This window comes from Tamandua tetradactyla, chromosome 1 (genome assembly GCF_023851605.1).
Source record: "Tamandua tetradactyla isolate mTamTet1 chromosome 1, mTamTet1.pri, whole genome shotgun sequence".
Classification (NCBI taxonomy): Eukaryota; Metazoa; Chordata; class Mammalia; order Pilosa; family Myrmecophagidae; genus Tamandua; species Tamandua tetradactyla.
In genome coordinates this window covers 14,405,629-14,426,292 of record NC_135327.1, presented here as the reverse complement: position 1 = coordinate 14,426,292, position 20,664 = coordinate 14,405,629, and the positions used below count along the sequence as shown (strand labels likewise).

Here is a 20,664-nt window from a genome sequence, read left to right as displayed (position 1 = left end):
GATTAGATTCCTCCTTCATACCAGTTTTCTGATCAGAAGCTTATCTTTTAAGAAAAAAGTCATGAAATTATTTTTTTGATTTTAAAAATTTGCTTTGGGACAAGTAGAAACTCATTGAAGTGTCACATGGCAAAGCTGGAGATTTCCTGGGAGAACTAGGAATTCTCAATAGAGGAGAGCTCAGCTTTTGTGTGGTGTGTTATGGGTATGCTGGATCATTTACTACAGATACTTCAGAGGAAGATAGTGTTTACTCTCATTGAACATATTAGGAATCTGGTTAGAGAGGTAGAGTAATTTGGCCAAGGTTACATAGCTGGTAACTGTTAGAGCTGAGATCCAAGCCTATATGCTTCAGATTCCAGCCATCAAAAAAACTTTTATGTGCTATCTGCTGGATACTTTCATATTATCTTATTTAATTATCATAACTGTCCAGAGAAAGTATTATTTTATTATTTCCCTTTTACAGATGAGGAAATCTGAGATTAAGAATTGTTGCTGAGATCATAGATTCACAAGCATTCTCAGTTCATGGTGCCCTTAGTGTGGTAGAAATTGTGTTTTTATATCACCTCTATGCCAAAAAGTACTAAGCAGACTCACTTAAGTAGTTAGGCCCAACAACTTAATAGATAGTGATGTCCTAACAACTTAGTACTCATTTTCAAAAATAATATGCATATTGAAAGAGAAAGTATTCTTATTTCATTCTTAAGTGCCACAATTAGGTAATGGATGTTGGATGCTTTTGAATAGAGCACAACTTCTGAGACCATCGTTTCTGATTGAACAACCCCACCTGCATTCCTGTTCCACATTGATTTTACACAATTCTTTTATCATAGCAAATCAGCAAAACCTACCTACACAAAATATATGTCATCAGAAGAAATGTACTTCAACCTAGTAGTTTATACCACGTTCAACAAATGTCAGGTGTCATTATATTTCCCTCTAAAATTTAACATACCCTACAGTACCTCTCTAAATTTGATATGGTGTTCTTGGCATCTCAGCAACACTTTGGGAACTGTGGGCTTAGGGTTACATAGGTAGTAACAGCATGCTCCTGAGTCAAGCCTAATGTGTGTCTGATCCCAAATCCGTGTTCTTTCTCTCTCATTTTTTTTTTTCGAACTTCACTGTACTAAGTAAAATAATTTTAATTCAGTATTTAACATTTTACTGTTAAAATTCCATAACAGTGAACAGGATTTATGCCTAATTGAGCTGTGTTTCTTATAGTGCTCAATTCTATGTCTTGCATATAGGAGGTGCTCGATAAATATTTGTTAAAAGAAAGAAAGTCTTCTACTTTTTTTAAGTTTAAGTTATTTTATTTATTAAACATACCAACATATAAACACAAACATTCTTATCATATGATCATTCCATTCTACATATATAATCAGTAATTCACAATATCATCACATAGTTGTATATTCATCATCATGATCATTTCTTAAAACTTCGCATCAATTCAGAAAAAGAAATAAAAACACAACAGAAAAAAATTCATATATACCATACCCCTTACCCCTCCCTTTCATTGATCACTAACATTTCAATCTACTAAATTTATTTTAACATTTGTTCCCCCTATTATTTATTTTTAATCCATGTGTTTTACTCATCTGTCCGTAATGTAGATGAAAGAAGTACAGACACAAGGTTTTCAGAATCACACAATCATGTTGCAAAAGCTGTATCATTATATAGTCATCTTCAAGAAACATGACTACTGGATCACAGCTCTACATTTTCAGGCAGTTCTCTCCAGTCTGTCCATTATACCTTAACTAAAAAGGTGATTTTACTGTATAAGAATAGCCTCCAGGATAACCTCTGGACTCTGGAATCTCTCAGCCATTGACACTTTATTTTGTCTCATTTCTTTCTTCCCCCTTTTGATTGAGAAGGTTTTCTCAATCCCTTGATGTTGAGTCTCAGCTCATTCTAGGGGTTTTTCTCAATCCCTTGATGCTGAGTCTCAGCTCATTCTAGGATTTCTGCCCCACTTTGCCAGGAAGGTCCACACCCCTGGGAGTCATGTCCCACGTAGAGACGGGGAGGGTGGTGAGTTTGCTTGTTGTTTTGGCTGAGAGAGAGAGGCCACATCTGAGCAACAAAAGAGGTTCTCTTGGGGGGGGGGGTGGCTCTTAGGCCTAATTTTAAGTAGGCTTAGTATATCCTTTGTGAGGTTAAGTTTCATATGAACAAACCCCAAGATTGGGGGCTCAGCCTATTGCCCCCTGTTTTTGAGATAGGAATTTATAAAATCAAATAAAGCACAGGAGGTATTGGAGCCATGGAAAGCTTATTGTTCTAGTGGCCTGATGTCTTTTGGCTTCTTTCAAACAAGAAAGAAAAACTGCATGCAAGTTTTTGTGACTTTATATCATTTAAAATATAGTAGAACTATTTGAAACTTAAATAATTTGAGGAAGTAATTTCATTAGCAAAATCTTTAATTCTGATAGAGATTCTCAACCCTTGGCTCTTCATTTTGATTTTTGTAAAACAGTTTTTCTTAACATGAAACACACTGCAGATTACATTTAAACTCTGGCTGTTATGTTGAATGCCATGGAACAAGGTCATTGGCTTGCCCAGGCAGTATACCTTGCAGTTAGCACATGTAAGACCTTGCATTTACAGAACTTTTGACCCAAGATGGGTCATACCTTCTGAAACCCTATGAGATGCTCTGATGAGGAAGATGTGCTCAGAATACTGAGAAGATGCCTGATATTGCTTCCTTCTTAAGTACAGAATCAATGTAAATAGTGCTAAGGTGATAGAGGTGTTAGTGCCACGATAAATGCTTCCCATGTCCTTTCCAGGTACTGAAATTATTTGTCATTTCAAAATTTAGGTAGAAAGCCTGCTGCAGATTAAGTTTATTGTCTGTGTACTTGCATTTTAAGTTTGTGACTACCATAAATAAGAACACATTGATGATGCTTGCTCCTCTTTGTGCATCTTTATCTAAGAGGTATTGTTAATGGTGAGATATTTGAGTCTCACTACTAATACAAGATGGTAGATAGCTAAGAAAGATAGTCTCTGCAGTAGCTCTGTCCCCTCTGAAACTCCAGGTAGCAGAGCATGCAGCAGGGTAGCAATTTGGATATTAAAATATTAACACATTTTTGCATATTTAATGTGGTTTCCTTTTTAGATAATAGGCAGATTATGGCATACAAGCAGAGAGGTTTATGATTTCAAATTAAATTTTAAGCATTAAAAGAATGCAAAAGGAACTACATTGTTATAAATACCTTCAGTCAGTCTAAGCAAGAAATTGCTTGCTTTTCAATGTCTCTGGTTATATACCAGTTTATTTATGGCCTAATTTTATGATTGTAACTTGTGAAAGAAGCTTCATGGATAATTGTCTTTTTAAAATTTCAAAACTTTCAACCATTCTAGTCAACATTTAAGTATCTGCCAAATGCTAGATAATAGTACCTGCACTCAAAATGGGAAATCTGAGTAGACTTCAAAGAAGAGATGACATTCATATATAGGCATTAAAGGTGAGAACCATTGTGCCCATCTGCCATTTCTGGTTTTGTCTCTTGAGAGTAGAGGTAGACTACTCTTTTACCCTTATCCTGCCTTTCCCCTTTTTAAATTCTACTTTTCTCTAACTCCATCCTAATACTGGTGAAAAATTTCTCCTGTAGAAGGAAGCAAGTCCCCTTAATGCTTTTCTCATTTCTCCTCTTTCCCTACAGGCTAAGATGCCTTTCGATGCCAACAAACTGTATTGTAGTGAAGTGCTAGCCATATTGCTCCAGGACAACGATGGTGAGGCTCCCTCTCGATATTGATATTCTGTTAGGATAGGAGCCAAGCTTGTTTCAGATCATGACAGCAAGCTCTCTTGCCTTTGGCATCCCCTTGCTCTCCCTCTTGCTCTCTGTGCAGCTTTTGTACTCTGTCAAGCTGTATCGATTTTGTTTGCTGATGTATCAGTGTTAGACGGCTGTAAAATCTGACAGTTAGCTTCATTTTTTTTCTTCCTCTATTTTTTCTTTTAGAAAACAGAGAATTGCTTGGGGAGCTGGATGGAATCGATGTGCTTCTTCAGCAGTTATCCGTGAGTAATTCTTATGCTTCCTGTCTGCCATGAAGATACATGGCTTGGTTTAAATGGGAGGTGGAGCTAGAAATTGTGGGAAGGAATAAGCCATGTATTGCAAGCGATAATGGAGGTGTGTTGGCAGGTTTCAGGTTACAGTGGAGGGTTATCATCCCTTTCTTAGTCATTTGCCCTTTATAACAAGATATCACTGTGAATCTGGTATGATCTTTCTCAGTCTTCTAGTATTATACTTGACAGTGCAAGAGATTTGCTTCCTGCTCAAGTGTATATTCTTAGACCAAGAATACCAAATTATTTTCAGACTTGACCTGCTTCCAAGATTATTCACCTCCCTTTCTTTTAGCCTGCCACTAGTATGCATTTAAGATCCAAATCAGTTCAAGGAGTGTAATTTCCAATTATCCAAGGGGATAAACATCATAGAGCAAGAGAGGAAAGGATGTAGCACTGGAGACTGGTAGGAGAAGTTGGAAATTGCCATTTGTACACTTTAAGAAATGTAAATTCCAACTGAAGTGTTCTGCTGGTATTCAGAAAATACTGTTAAGATTTTGTCTAACATACCTCCTCTGTGCTACTTCCCAAAATGGGACTGAAAATAGATCATTTGGATAAAATCTTGAGAGTGTTGGGAGTGTCTGAGATGTCAGTTTGCATACAACTTCCATTCTTGGTGCCAACAGCCCAAATGGTTTGGCATCCACCTCAGAAATAGAGCTTTTTAAAATGTGAATCTGTTTTCAGTTCTTATTGAAATAATAATTGAATAAGGAAGATGCTTATTCTTATTCCTGCCAGATTATTGATCATTTTATAATATACTGTATTTTAATTTTATAATATACTGTATGAATATATATATATTATATATATACTGTTAAAAGGTTTTTCCCTTTAACATGCCCTGCAGCTTTGGCAAAGGCTAAGCTTCTGCTTTAAACCCTTCCTGTGACTTAGAGCCCACTACCTCATGATATGGTTCATTAGCCCTGATTGTTAGGGAAATCTTCCTTATACTGAGCCAAGACTTGCCTCTGTGGATTGTGGTTACTTTTAGAAGGGCTGCAAATGAGTTGTGGTTGGATTGGGCAAGTGGAGGCATGGCAGGCCAAAGTTCTGTTTCTTGACCTGACTAAGTGATTTCAGGAGCATTCACTTTATTTTTAGCTATACATGTATTTTACAAAGATTTCTGTATCTGTGTTGTGTTGTATAGTAAAAAGTTTTTAGGTGTGTTTTTTTGTTTTAACTCTTCCTCCCTGGGACTGTCAGTCTCTGGTAGACCCAGGGTCAGTTGAGTGTTTCGGTTTTTCGTATGACGAATATCCCTTTATTTAATGAAGCAGATTAAATGAAGGCCACTTTCTCTAAAATGTAAATTGGTGAGATTTTTGTTTGGTAAATTTCTGTTTCCTCCATTAGGGGTTCTCATGACCCGTGGTCTTTGAAAATTGTTGCATGATGGCTGATGAAAAATGTTCTCTTGTGTGTCTGTGCTTCAGCTGTCTGTTTTTGTTTGACAGGTGTTTAAAAGACACAATCCCAGCACAGCTGAGGAGCAGGAGATGATGGAGAATCTGTTTGATTCACTCTGTTCTTGCCTTATGCTTAGCTCCAATCGTGAGCGCTTCCTGAAGGGTGAAGGTCTTCAGCTGATGAATCTCATGCTCAGGTATATTTCTAGGTTCTCTGCTCTCCCATCATTTTTTGCCTGACTCTTCACTTGATTCAAGAACTTGTAGCAATGATCTTTTATTATGTTGAGTTTCCTACAAATATATAGAGCAGTAAGGTCTTCAGTTATAAAGGTGTGTGTGGTGAGGTAGGGTTTGGGTCTTCTCTAAAGTTATAGTGAATTAATAAAAAGTGTATTTTGGTCTGTCTGTGTTCTGCCCTGTTGTGATATTGAGTGGTGATCTGCCCACTCTGTTGAAGGAATATTTGTTTTGTTCTTTCCTTGCTGTGTTGGTTTCTGGAAAAATCTAGTTAATAACTTCTCAACTTATCCTATGTTAATTTATAAACTTAGTTCACATTTTCTTTATATCTCATATACACCTCTCTTGTGCCCTGTTTGTCTATATTTTTATCATTGATAGCAGAATATCATTCAAATAATAAATTGTCTGCTCTGTTCCTAAAATATGCAAGACACTGTAGAACTTTTGTTCATAGTATTTTCCTTGTGTATCTTACTATTTATGCTCTAATTCCTTAAGGTATTTACGGTAGGTACCATGTTAGTATATATCACAGAATCCTGGAGTTGGAATCAAAAAGGAAGTCGTGTGTATTGACAATTCTTGAGAAATTTGGCAGGGAAAGGAGTAGAGAAATGGGGAAGAGGTAACTAGAATATGTTGTGGAATCAAGAGATAGTTTTTTTGTTTTTGTTTTTGCTAAAAAAATTGAGGAACTTTACTCATAGAAGAACCTTTGGGCCCCATGCAGAATCTATGTGCACTTACATTTCTCATAATTCCAGAAAGCTCAATTATCTTGTGTCTAATATAGTTGTTCATTTATCTCACTGAACATTAAAAGGCACACCAATAACAAGGGGAGGCTGTTAAAATGAATATAGGAAATAGAGTAAAATAATTTGAAGTCATTTAGTGTAGAAGCAAACAACATTACATCTTCAGTAGACCCTGAGTTACAAAGTATGGTGCTTTGAAATTGTATGTACCTCAGAAAAACATGTTCTTAAATCTAATGCACTCCTGTGGGTGTAAACTCAATGGAAGTAGAATTTTTTTTTAACTTTTTTTTTAATTGTGAAATATTACATATACATAAAAAAGCAATGAATTTCCAAGTACATTTTAGCAGGTAGTTATAGAACAGATTTTAACGTTTGGTATGGGATACAGTTCCACAATTTTTGGTTTTTCTTCTAACTGCTCCAAGACACTGGAGACCAATAGAAATATCAGTATAATGATTCAGGAGTCATACTCATTTGGTAAATCCTGTGTTCTCTGTTATACTTCTCCTTCTCTTTAAATAACATATATACATAAAGGCAATAATTTCAAAGTACATCACAACAATTAGATATAGATCAGATTTCAGAGTTTGGTATGGATTACAATTCCACAATTTTAGGTTTTTATTTCTGGCTATTCTAAGGTACTAGAGGCTAAAAGAAGTATCAATATAATGATTCAGCACTCATACTCATTTGTTAAACCCTGCCTTCTCTGTATAACTCCACCATCACCGTCGATCTTTCTCCCACTTTTTTAGGGGTGTTAGGGCTATGCTCATTCTAACATTTTCATGTTAGAAGGGGCTGTATGGAATAGGACGATGGAACTAGTTGATGTTTTGGAAAGGCTGGCCCCTCTGCATTTCAGGACTTCTGGTCCAGGGACCCATTTGGAGGGGTTTTGGAGAGCTACCCTACTGCATGGAACCATTGTAGAATCTTATATAATGTCCTAGGTATTTTTAGGATTGGCAGGAATGGTTTTGGTTGGGGTTTAGCAAGTTATGCTATGTAGCAATGTCTGGCTGAAGCATGCATAAGAGTGACTTCTAGAGTCACCTCTCAACTCTATTTGAACTCTCATAGCCACTGATACTTATTTGTTCCACTTCTTTTCCCCCTTTTGGTCAGGACGAAACTGTTGGTCCCATGGTGCTAGGGCCAGGCTCATCTGTGGGCGTCATCTCCCATGCTGCAGGGAGACTTTCATCCCTGGATGCCTTGTCCCACATAGGGGGAGGGCAGTGGTTTTACTTGCAGAATTGGGTTTAGAGAGAGAGGAGCCACATCTGAGAAACAAAAGAGGTCCTCTGGAGGTGACAGACATACCTATAGATAAGCTAAGTTTCTCCGCTACATACACAAGCTTCACAAATAGGTTAAGCTCCACTACATACATAAGCTTCACAAGAGCAAGCCTCAAGATCAAGGACTTGGCGTATTGATTTGGGTGTCCCGAATGTTTGTCACAGTATCTGGGGTTTCCCTAGTGATAAAGTTTAATAGTTCCATAATTTTTCTCCCATTTCTAAGGGAATTTTTTTGCAAATACTTTTTAATTATCTGCTTAATATACTCTGGGATGTATCCAGACATTACATTAAACTATACCGGATTAAAGGTCCTCATTCTTATTCTGGGCTCTCTGTGTTTAGATTGTTTAAATGGTCTATCCAGACAGGTTGAGTTTGATTATGTGCTACAGAAAACCTAGGTTCTGAACATAATAAAACTTTCTTCCTTTGGTCTCAAAGAGTAGGTGAAGTTCTAAGGTACAGGCAATATCTTCCTTACCCCTATATTCTGAATTACTTTATTCCTGACCTGATCAGCTTCATTCTTATCTCTAAATACCAGGTTATACATGTATATATATATATATATAAACCAGCCCCTCAAAATCCAGAAATAGCAATTACCACTGTGGATTAAATGTGACTGCTATAAGAGCTTGCAATCTAGGCCCCAGTTTCTTATAAGTATTTCCTAAATGAGATCGTACAATATTTGCTGTTTTGTTTCTGGCTTATTTTGCCTCACCAAATGTCCCACAAGTTCATTTACATCGTTGCATATCTGCCTCACAACTTTGTTCATTTTTGTAGCAGCACTGTATTCAGTCATATGTTTTATACCATCGTACGTCAATCTACTTCTCATTCAGTGCATCTTTCAGCCACCTCTTATCTACTGGGCCTCATATATAATGTCCAAAGTCGACAGTCCATCAACATTCTCCGTTTTAGATAATTTCATTGTTCCCAATTGGCACAATATCTGGGGTTTCCCTAGTGATAAAGCAATAAGCACACCCTCACCAAATAGAAAATTCAAACCTCCACCTGACTCTTGTCTCTCCTCCCATTTTGTGTCCTTGGTATTGCTGCGGTACTGTTGACGTTTTCCTCTTTAATGTAGCCCAGAGCATGCAATATCATTTTCCCCCATACCCTGAACTTGCATACTTTTTGTACAAGATTCATACCTTTGCAGTAGTTCATGCAAGAATTTATAAGGGATAATTTTTTAAATTGAGAGACACTGGAGCATGTTTACATGGTCAGATTAATCATTATGAAATTATTTTATGTTAAATTGAACCAGAGTCTGCTGTTGTGAAACTTCTCATGTGTACTGAAACCCTGATAAAGTAAGGTATTTCTTTCAAATTTTTAAATAAATATATGCATGTATAACTGCATTGATAAGATACTATGTTAAGTGCTAGGCTTATACAGAAGTGAGTAAGATAGGATTCCTAATGTTAAGAAGCTTAAAAAAAAATCTCTGTCACTTAAGCACAACCCCTCTTTGGGTATATAGTTTCTTTTAGCTTTTTTGTTCTATAATTGTTTTCTTTGTTTTAGCAGTTTTTTAGGCCTGCCTGGTAAACATATAATTTTCTATGTTGTTTCATTTTAAACCTCATATTACTGTAAGTATATTGAATGAATAAACGTTTCCCATGTTGTGACATACACTTCATGAGAGTTTTCAGTAACTACATAATGGTCTTGATCTTTAAGGGAATATATAGCTTATTAGTTAGTATTTTTCTGTTATTGACATTGAGTTTATTTCTAATATTAGAATAAATTCTACATTTCTGTGTTTAAAACTATTTTTGTATTTAGGATTATCAAGGTAAATATTTCTGTAATATCTTCTCTTTAAAGGCTTGCATGAGGTTTGGGTACAGTAGACCTCTTAATCATCCGGTTCATATCAGACCTTAGATTGATTGAAAGTCTTTCTTTGAGGAATTGTTTTTAAAAATAGATTTAAGTACAAAGAGGGATATGGGAAATTATTTTTAGAGACTTTTAGTGCTTAACTGATTTTTGTTATCTTTGCTCTCTAGAGATTTTGTTTATCTGCTTTACTCTTCTGATTGCCTGTACATTTCTTGAAATGACCCTCCTTCCTTCAAGCAGACAGTATATAGAGGAGATACATTTGGCTTCTTGGGTCTTCTAATCTTAGAACTACACTCTGCAGGGACTTTCCCCAAAGCTTCTTAAAAGATCTATACTGCTAGTGTCTTTGGATGATTGGATGCAAATATGAAGTGTTGTATTCCTGTAATATGTGGCTTGGTAATGTGCAGTGATGGGGAGCTAGATAAATAAGCAGAAATATTAATTATTCAAACAAGATTGCTGAGGTTTAGGGAGGCAAATTAATGAGGAGTTCCAAAAGACTTAGAAACTGTAGTTCTCCAGGATCTCCTAACTTTTCATTTTTGAATGCTGATATTGCTGTTAGATTAATTTTTTACATTGATTATTCATATTAACAGATTTAAAATTTCCTTTTATCTTTTTCCCATGTTCTTTTTCTGTGTTATTTTTTTCTTCTTTAGACTCCTAAATGGAAAGTTTAATTGGAAGAGACTTTTTTTCTTTAAATCCTGTTAGGTTTTCCCTTCCTGGAGTAAATCTAGCCAAGTTGCAGGTAAATCTTCCCAAGTTGCTCTAAAGAGAGTTATTCAGAAGTAGGAAGCTATAACAGGAAAATTTCTGTAATCTTAGGAACTGTTAAATAATTCCATTGCTCTTAAATACTAATTTTTACTTTGAGTCAGTCACTCATCAAATGTTGTGAAATGCCTACTAGGGAAAGTGGCCATATAGTATAGTGTGAAAGAATGTACTTGGGAATTGAAGTAAATGTGGGTTTGGAACATATATAAAATGTCTGGGACAATTTTTTTGCATATTATAAACATGCGCTGTTAAAATAAGTCTGGTGTTAAGTGCTAGGCTTACATAGAGATGAATATGACTGGATTCCTGCCTTCACGAAGTTAAAGACTAATGAGGGAATCAGACATTAAATTACTGCAATATAATTTAATATAGTAACTTAAGAATAGAAGTACATGCTGGGAACTGAGAGCACAGTTGAAGAACAGTTCATTTTGCATGTCTGTCTAGTGAATTTATTTCATTTCAGAGTATTGATAAGGAAAGGTCGCTAACAAGATTGTCATTTATACATAAATGCATTATCACACGTACTTGTGGTTATGTATGTGCATACATATATACATTACCCAATTTAATATTTTTATCAATTTATTGAGGCACAATTTGCATATAATAAAATGCACCCATTTTAAGTGTACAGTTTGAATTTTAATGTAAGTATATACTTTTGTTTCCTAAACTGCAATGAAGTTATACAAGAGTAGTGTCCAATAGAAATATAATGTAAGCAAGACATATAATTTAAAATTTTGCAGTAAGCTCCATTAAAATTAATTTTTAATAATGAAATTAATTTTAATATATTTTATTTAACCTAATAACTTAAAAATTTTTATTTCAACATGTAATCGATGTAAAAATTATTAGTGAGCCATTTTATATTCTTCAAATCTGGTATTTTACACTTACATCACAATTCCATGTTAAATTTTCATTGGAGTACTTGATCTGTAAGTTCAAAAATTTACAGTTGAAAAAGAAGATTCACATACTGATATTTTTCTAGATATACTTAAAATATTTTCCAATAATTGAATCAAGTATCAGTTTTTAAATTGAATTAAAATTTATTTAAATAGAATAAATACTTAGTTCCTTAATTGCATAGCTACATTTAAGATGCACATAGACTGCCATATTGGACAGTGCAGTGCATTATAGATTATTTTTGTACCTCAAAAAAATTCTTTCAGCCTCTTGCGTAGCCACTCGCTACCCATCTACCTTAGACCCAGGCAACTGCTGTTGCTCTAGAATTTCATATAAATGGAATCATACAGAATGAGTTTTTTGTGCCTGGCTTATTTTGCTCAACAGTCTTGCGTGTACCAATAGTTTGTTTCTTTTTTTCATGTTTTGTTGCATTTTGTTGTATCTCTGCATTCCAGTATATTACAGTTTATTCTCCTGTTGGTGGACATTTGAGTTTTTGCTATTGTTAAAAAAGTTATATAAACATATGCTTTCATTTCTCTTAGGTAAATACCTAGGAGTAGAATAACTGGGTCATATAATACATATTTATTGTTTCAAGAAATTACCAAACTGATTTCCAAAATGATTGTAAGGGTTATTTTCTGTCAAGATAAGAGAACTTCAGTTGTTCCACATGTGCATTATGGTTTAATTTGCATTTACCTTATGACGAATGATGACCACTTTTTCATCTGCATATTGAATTTTCTTACATCTTCTTGTGTGAACGTCTCTGTTCAGACATTTTGTCTGTTTTTTTATTTTAAATTTTATTTATGTATTTTTTATTATGATCATTCCATTCTACGTATATTATCAGTAATTCATAATATCGTCACATAGTTGCATATTCATCATCATGATCATCTCTTAGAACATTTGCATCAATTCGGAAAAAGAAATAAAAACACAACAGAAAATAATTCATACATACTGTGCCCCTTGCCCCTCCCTTTCATTGATCACTAGCATTTCAATCTAAATTTTAACATTTGTTCCCCCTATTTTTATTTTTATTCCATATGTTTTACTCGTCTGTTGATAAGGTAGATAAAAGGAACATCAGACACAAGGTTTTCACAGTCACACAGTCACATTGGGATGCTATATCATTATACAATCATCTTCAAGAAACATGGCTACTGGAACACAGCTCTGCATTTTCAGGCAGTTCCCTCCAGCCTCTCCATTACATCTTGACTAACAAGGTGATATCTATTTAATGCGTAAGAATAACCTCCAGGATAACCTCTCGACCTGTTTGAAATCTCTCAGCCATTGACACTGTGTCTCATTTCACTCTTCCCCCTTTTCGTCAAGAAGGTTTTCTCAATCCACTGATTGATGCTGAGTCTCAGCTCATTCTAGGATTTCTTTCCCATGGTGCCAGGAAGGTCCATACCCCTGGGTGTTTTAAAAATTTTTTTTATTGTGAAATATATACAAAAAAGCAATAAATTTCCAAGTACATTTTAACAGGTAGTTATAGAACAGATTTTAACATTTGGTATGGGCTATAGTTGAACGATTTTTTCTGTTTTTCTCCTAGCTGCTCCAAGACACCGAAGACCAACAGAAATATCAATGATTCAGCACTCATACTCATTTGTTAAATCCTATCCTCTCTGCTGTATTCCACTTTCTCTCTCTTTTTTCTTCTTTGTGGCAAATAACATATATACAAAAAAGCAATAAATTTCAAGGCACATTGCAACAATTAGTTGTAGAACAGATTTCAGAGTTTGGTATGGGTTACAATTCCACAATTTTAGGTTTTTACTTCTAGCTGCTGTAAGGTACTGAAGACTAAAAGAAATATCAATGTAATGATTCAGCAAATATACTCATTTGTTAATCCCTGCCTTCTCTGTATAACTCTACCATCGCCTTTATTATTATATTTTAACTTTTTTAATTCTATAATATGACATATGTACAAAGCAAAGAAAGGAAAAAGCAATAGTTTTCAAAGCACTCTTCAACAAGTAGTTAAGGACAGATCCCAGAGTTTGTCATGGGCTACCATACGATCCTCTCAGATTTTTCTTTCTTGCTGCTCCAGAATATAGGAGGATAAAAGGCATAAATAGGTTTTGTTGTTTGTCACATGGTCAGGCACCAGGAAATGAACCTGGATCACTAGCACGGCAGGCAAGAACTTTGCCTGCTGAGCCACTGTGGCCCACCCATAAATATGTTTTTTTTTCCATAAATATGTTTTTATCATCACAATCAACATTTTTTTCTTTTTTATGAAAAATAACACATATACAGAAAAGCAATAAAATTCAAAGCACAGCACAACAATTACTTAAATGTGAGAAGCTGAATGCGAGAATGATAGAGGAAGGAGGGCTGGGGGCACAAATGAAATCAGGAAGAAAGATAGACGATAAAGACTGAGATGGTATAATCTAGGAATGCCTAGAGTGTATAATGATCGTAACTAAATGTACAAATTTAAAAAATGTTTTTGCATGAGAAAGAACAAAGGAATGTCATTATTGCAGGGTGTTGAAAATAGATGGTAATTAATATTTAAAAGTTTTAACTTACATGTGAGACAAAAGCAAAAAATGTTTATTTGGTACAAAATTTATATTTTGACTAGTGCATTTCCTAATATAACTTATGTAGACAGCTTAATTGAACACCATAAGTACATGGAACCTTGAGTAGGGCATGAGATTTTGTTGGTTTGTCCAGAGTGATACCCCGATAAATCCCAGAGTTATCTGAACAGTGAATAAAAAAGTATTTGCAAAGTCCCCTTTGGGGAATGGTTAGAAAGGGGGAAGATTCAACTTTTCCAAGTTGAATTCTTGATATTCTCACAAGCAGTGGGGAAAACCAAAGCAATAGGCTGAGCCCCCAGTCTTAGGGTTTGTTCATATGAAAATTGTTCCCCACAAAGAATAGGTCAAGCCTACTTAAAATTAGACCTCAGAGTCACCCCTAAGAGAACCTCTTTTGTTGCTCAGATGTGGCCTCTCTCTCCAGCCAACACAACAAGCAAACTCACCGCCCTCCCCCTGTCTATGTGGGACATGACTCCCAGGGGTGTGGACCTTCCTGGCAGTGTGGGACAGAAATCCTAGAATGAGCTGAGACTCAGCATCAACGGATTGAGAAAACCTTCTCAACCAGAAGGGGGAAGAGTGAAATGAGACAAAATAAAGTGTCAGTGGCTGAGAGATTTCAAACAGGGTCAAGAGGCTATCCTGGAGGTTATTCTTATGCATTAAATAGATATCACCCAGCATCAAGGGATTGAGAAAACCTTCTTGACCAAAAGGGGGAAGAGTGAAATGAGATAAACTGTCAATGGCTGAGAGATCCCAAACACAGTCGAGAGTTTATCCTGGAGGTTATTCTTACGCATTAAGTAGATATCACCTTGTTAACCAAGATGTAATGGAGAGGCTGGAGAGAACTGCCTGAAAATGTACAGCTGTGTTCCAGTAGCCATGTTTCTTGATGATGATTGTATAAGGATATAGCTTTCACAATGTGACTGTGTGATTGTGAAAACCTTGTGTCTGATGCTCCTTTTATCTACCTTGTCAACAGATAAGTATAACATATGAAATAAAAAGAAATAATAGGGGGAACAAACGTTAAATAAATTTAGTTTGAAATGCTAGTGATCAGTGAAAGGGAGGGGTAAGGGGTATGGTATGTAAAATTCTTTTTTTTCTGTTTTTGTTTTATTTTTCTGTTGTCTTTTTATTTCTTTTTCTGAATTGATGCAAATGTTCTGGGAAATGATCATGATGATGAATATGCAACTATGTGATGATATTGTGAATTGCTGAGTGTATGTGTTGGGAATGTGTTTCTTTCTTGTAATTTTTTTTTAATTAATAAAAAATTTAAAAAAAAAACAAAAAAAATAGATATCACCTTGTTAGTCAAGATGTAATGAGAGGCTGAAGGGAACTTCCTGAAAATGTAGAGCTGTGTTCTACATGTGTAGTAGCCATGTTTCTTGAAGATGATTGTATAATGATATAGCTTCCCAGTGTGACTGTGTGACTGTGAAAACCTTGTGTCTGATGCTCCTTTTATCTACCTTATCAACAGACGAGTAAAACATATGGAATAAAAATAAAAATAGGGGGAACAAATGTTAAAATAAATTTAGATTGAAATGCTAGTGATCAATGAAAGGGAGGGGTAAGGGGTATGGTATGTATGAATTTTTTTCTGTTGTGTTTTAATGAATTGATGCAAATGTTCTAAGAAATGATCATGATAATGAATATGCAACTATGTGATGATATTGTGAATTACTGATTGTATGCAAAGAACAGAATGGTCATAAGTTAAGAATGTTTGTTATATTTTTGTTAAATATTTAAAAATTATTAAAAAAGAAAAATAACACGTTTATAGAAAAGCAATAAAATTCAAAGCACAGCACCACAATTAGTTGTAGAACATATTTCAGAGTTTGCCATAGTTATAGGTTTTTACTTGTAGCTGCTCTAAGATACTGGAGACTAAAAGAGATATCAATTTAATGATTCAGCAATCATTCATTTGTTAAATCTTATCTTCTCTGTATAACTCCACTATCACCTTTGATCTCTCTATCCTTCTCTTTAGGTGTCAAGCTATGGCCATTCTAATTTTTCGTGTTGGAAGGGTCTGTCAATAATATGGGGTAGAGACATGGAACTATCTGATGTTCTAGAGAGGCTGGCCTCTCAGCAGGTTTCAGGGCTTCTCTGGTCCAGGGACCCATCTGGAGGTTGTAGGTTTCTGGAAAGTAATTCTAGTGCATGGAACCCTTGTAGGTTTCTGGAAGGTTACTCTAGTGCATGGATCCGTAGGTGTTCTTTAGGATTGACTGGAATGGTCCTGGTTGGGGTTTGGCAGGTTATAATAGGAAGCAATGTCTAACTGAAATTTGCATAAGAGAAACCTCCAAGTAGCCTCTCAACTCTATTTGAACTCTCTCTGCCACTGTTACTTTATTAGTTACACTTCTCTTCCTCCTTTTGGTCAGGATGGAATTGTTGATCCCATGGTACCAGGGCCAGACTCATCCCTGGGAATCATCTCCCATGCCGTCAGGGAGATTTTCACCCCTGGATATCATGTCCCATGTAGGGGGAGGACAATAATTTCACTTGCAAGGTTGGGCCTCAAGATCAAGGGGCTTGGCTAAAGTTTGGGTGTTCCTAAAGTTTGACACAGCATCAGGGGATTCCGTGATGGTAAAGTTTAATAGTTCCATATTTTTTCTCCCATCTTAAGAGATGGGAGAAAATACTTTTTGCCGATACTTTTTGATTATCTGCTTAATATACTCTAGGATGTATTCATGCATTACATTAAGCTGTACAGGATTAAAGGACCTCTTTCTTATTCTGGGCTCCCTGTGTTTCTGTTGTTCAAATGAGCTATACAGATAGGCTAAGTTAGATTATGTGCTACAGAAAATTTCCATTCCAGACTGTATTAGTTAAGGTTCTCTAGAGAAACAGAATCAACAGAGAACACTTGCAAATATAAAATGTATAAAAGTGCCTCATGTGACCGCGGGAATGCAGAGTCCAAAATCCGCAGGGCAGGCTGTGAAGTCGATGACTCTGATGGAGGGTCTGGATGAACTCCACCGGAGAGGCTTGCCAGCCGAAGCAGGAAGAGAGCCTGTCTCTTCTGAATCCTCCTTAAAAGGCTTCCTGTGATTAGATTAAGCATCACTCATTGCAGAAGATGCTCCCCTTTGGCTGATTACAAATGGAATCAGCGGTGGATAGAGCTGACATGATCATGATCTAATTCTATGAAATGTCCTCATTGCAATAGACAGGCCAGCACTTGCCCAACCAGACAAACAGGTACCACAACTTGGTTAAGTTGGCACATGAACCTGACCGTGACACAGACCAAATAAGCCTTTCTTCCTTTGGTCTCAAAGAGTATGTGTGCTTCTAAAATATGGACAATTTTTTCGTTACCCCTGTGTTCTGAATTACTTTAACCTCAACTTGATCAGCTTCATTCTTATCTCTAAATATCAGGTTATATGTATCTATAGATCTATATATAAAATAGTATCTCAAAATTCAGAAATAATAATTACCACTCTGTACTAAATGTGTCTGCTATAAAAGCCTGCAATCTAGGCCCCTGTTTTCTTATAAGCATTTTCTAAAAGAGACTATACTATAATTATTCTGTTGTTTCTGACTTATTTTCCCTCACCAAATGTCCCACATGTTCATTCACATCATTGCATGCCTCACAATTCCATTCTTTTTTGTAGCAGTACTTTTCATCATATGTGCACACCATCGTGTGTACATCGTTCTCCAATCTACTTCTCAGTCAGTGCTTCCTTCAGCCACCTGCATTCATCAGGCATCATGTGTAGTTCCGAGTCCAATCCATCAGCACTCTCGATTTTAGATAATTTCATTATTCCCAAGAGAAGGATAACCAATAAACACACCCTCACCAAATAGGAAACCTAAACCTCCTCTTAACTCTTAACTCCTGATTCTTGTCCTTCCCCCCATTATTTACCTCTGCTGTTGTTGTGGTAGTGCTGATGTTTTCCTTTGAAACATAGCCCATAGCATGCAACAGCGATTTTCCCCCTGTACTCTGGACTTAAACACTCTTTGTACACAAATCATATTTTTGAAGTCGTTCTTGCAAGAATTAATTTATATTTCTAGTGTTAATCAGTGGGACACATAGGTCTGTACAATCCCTTTCAATCTGGTTCATCTTCCATATGGTAAATATTACTTACAGACCCACTAGAGACCTTCACTTCTATCTATTCCCTTACGTTGGAGTTCAACCTCATTATCTAACCATTCAGCCATTTCTAGCTTCTGTGTATCTCTAAGTCCCCTATATTCTGTATTTTAAGCCTCTGATTTTACCTTTACTATGGTCATAAAAGTGGAATCATATGCTATTTGTCATTTCATGTCTGGCTTATTTCACTCAGCATTATGTCCGCAAGGCTCATCCATCCTGTCATGTGCTTCAGTACATCATTTCATCTTACTGTTGCATAATATTCCATCGTATGTATATACCACATTTCGTTATTCCACTTGTCTGTTGATGGACATGTGGTTTGTTTCTGTGTTTTGGTGATTGTGAATAATGCTGCTGTGAACATCTGTTGTGCAAATGTCTGTTTGTGTCATTACTTTCAGCTCTTCTGGATCTATTCCAATTAGTGCTATTGTTGGGTCATAGGACAACTCTGTTTTGTTTCCTAAGCAACCGCCAAACTGTCTTCCATAGTGGCAGCACTGTTATACATTCCCACCAGCCATGGATAAGTGTCCCAGTTTCTCCGCATCTTCTCCAACATTTATAGTTTCCTGTTTGTTTAGTAGCAACCATTCTTATAGGTGTAAGGTGGTATCTCATTGTAGTCTTGATCTGCATTTCCCTTATAGCCAGTGAAAATGAGCATCTCTTCATGTGCTTTTGAGTCATCTGTGTTTGCTCTTCAGAAAAATGCCTATTCACATCTTTAGCCCATTTTAAAATCGGGATGTTTGTTCTTTTGTTGTTGAGTTGTATGTGATTTCCAAATGTTTTCTCACACTGAGTTGGCTGCCTCTTCACCTTTTTGACAAAGTCTTTTGAGGTGCAGAAGCATTTGATTTTGAGGAGTTCCCATTTATCTATTTTTCTTTTGTTGCTTGTGCTGGGTATGTAAAGTTTAGGAAGTTACCTTCTATTACTAGGTCTTGAAGATGTTTCCCTACATTTTTTTCTAGAAACTTTATGGTGCTAGTTTTTTTTATTTAGGTGTCTGAGCCATTTTGAGTTAATTTTTGTATAGTGTGTAAGATAGGGGTCCTCTTTCATTCTTTCAGCTATTGATATCCAGTTCTCCCATGCCCATTTATTGAAAAGACTATTTTGTCCTAGTCCAGAGGATTTGGGGGCCTTGTCAAAAATCAGTTGACCATAGATTTGGTGGTCTATTTCTACACTCTCTATTTGATTCTGTTGGTCAGTGCTTCTATCTTTGTGCCAGTACCGTGCTTTTTGACCACTTTGGCTTTATAATAGATGTTAAAGTCAGGGAGTGTTAATCCTCCCACTTCGTTCTTTTTTTAGGATACTTTTAGCTATTCGAGGTCTCTTTCCCTTCCAGATGAATTTGGTAACTAGCTTTTCCAAATCTTCAAAGTAAGTTGTTGGGATTTTGATTGGTACTGCGTTGAATCTGTAAATCAATTGGGTAGAATTGACATCTTAACTATATTTAGCCTTCCTATCCATGAGCAGAGAATGTCTTTCCACCTATTCTGATCTTCTTTGATTTCTTTTAGCAATGTTATGTAGTTTTCTGTGTACAAGTACTTTGCATTCCTACTTAAGTTCACTTCTAAGTACTTGATTCTTTTAGTTGCTGTTTTCAATGGAATTTTTTCTTTAACTGACTCCTCAGTTAGGTCATTGCTTGTGTATAGAAGTGTTACTGATTTTTGCACATTAATTTTATATCCACCTCGCTGAATATATTAGCTGAAGTAACTTTGCTGTAGATTTCTCAGGATTTTCCAAGTATTGTATCATGTCATCTGCAAATAATGTAGGTTTTTACTTTTTCCGTTCCAATTTGGATGCCTTTTATTTCTTTGTCCTGCCTAATTGCTCTAGCTAGAACTTCTAGCACAATGTTGAATAATAGTGGTAACAGTGGGCATCCTTGTCTCATTCCTGATCTTAGGCGGAAAGCTTTTGATCTCTCTCCATTGAGTACAATGCTGGCTATCAGTTTTTCATATATTTCCTTTATCATATTGAGGTAGTTACTTTTGATTTCTATCTTTTTGAGTGTCTTTATCAGAAAAGAATGCTGCATTTTGTCAGATGTTTTTCAGCTTCAATTGAGATGATCATGTGATTTTTCCATTTGATTTGTTAATAGTCTGTATTACATTAATTGATTTTCTTGCGTTGAACCAACCTTGCATTCCTGGTACAAACCCTACTTGGTCATGGTGTATAATTCTTTTAATGTGTTGTTGGATTCGATTTGGTAATATTTTGTGGAGAATTTTTACATTTATGTTCATTAGGGAGACTGGCCTATAGCT

At 35.8% G+C, this 20,664-nt stretch overlaps 1 protein-coding gene across 3 annotated transcripts in view; it reads left to right on the top strand.

The window, feature by feature from the left end:
* Positions 1–20,664, top strand: part of CTNNBL1 (catenin beta like 1) — a 256,473-nt gene that overhangs the window by 111,509 nt on the left and 124,300 nt on the right. For all 3 annotated transcript variants that reach the window (XM_077169106.1, XM_077169116.1, XM_077169098.1), the window contains 3 exons: positions 3,744–3,816; positions 4,050–4,108; positions 5,638–5,786. In XM_077169106.1, the coding sequence (XP_077025221.1) occupies positions 3,744–3,816; positions 4,050–4,108; positions 5,638–5,786 (281 nt within the window). The remainder of the gene's footprint in view (positions 1–3,743; positions 3,817–4,049; positions 4,109–5,637; positions 5,787–20,664) is intronic.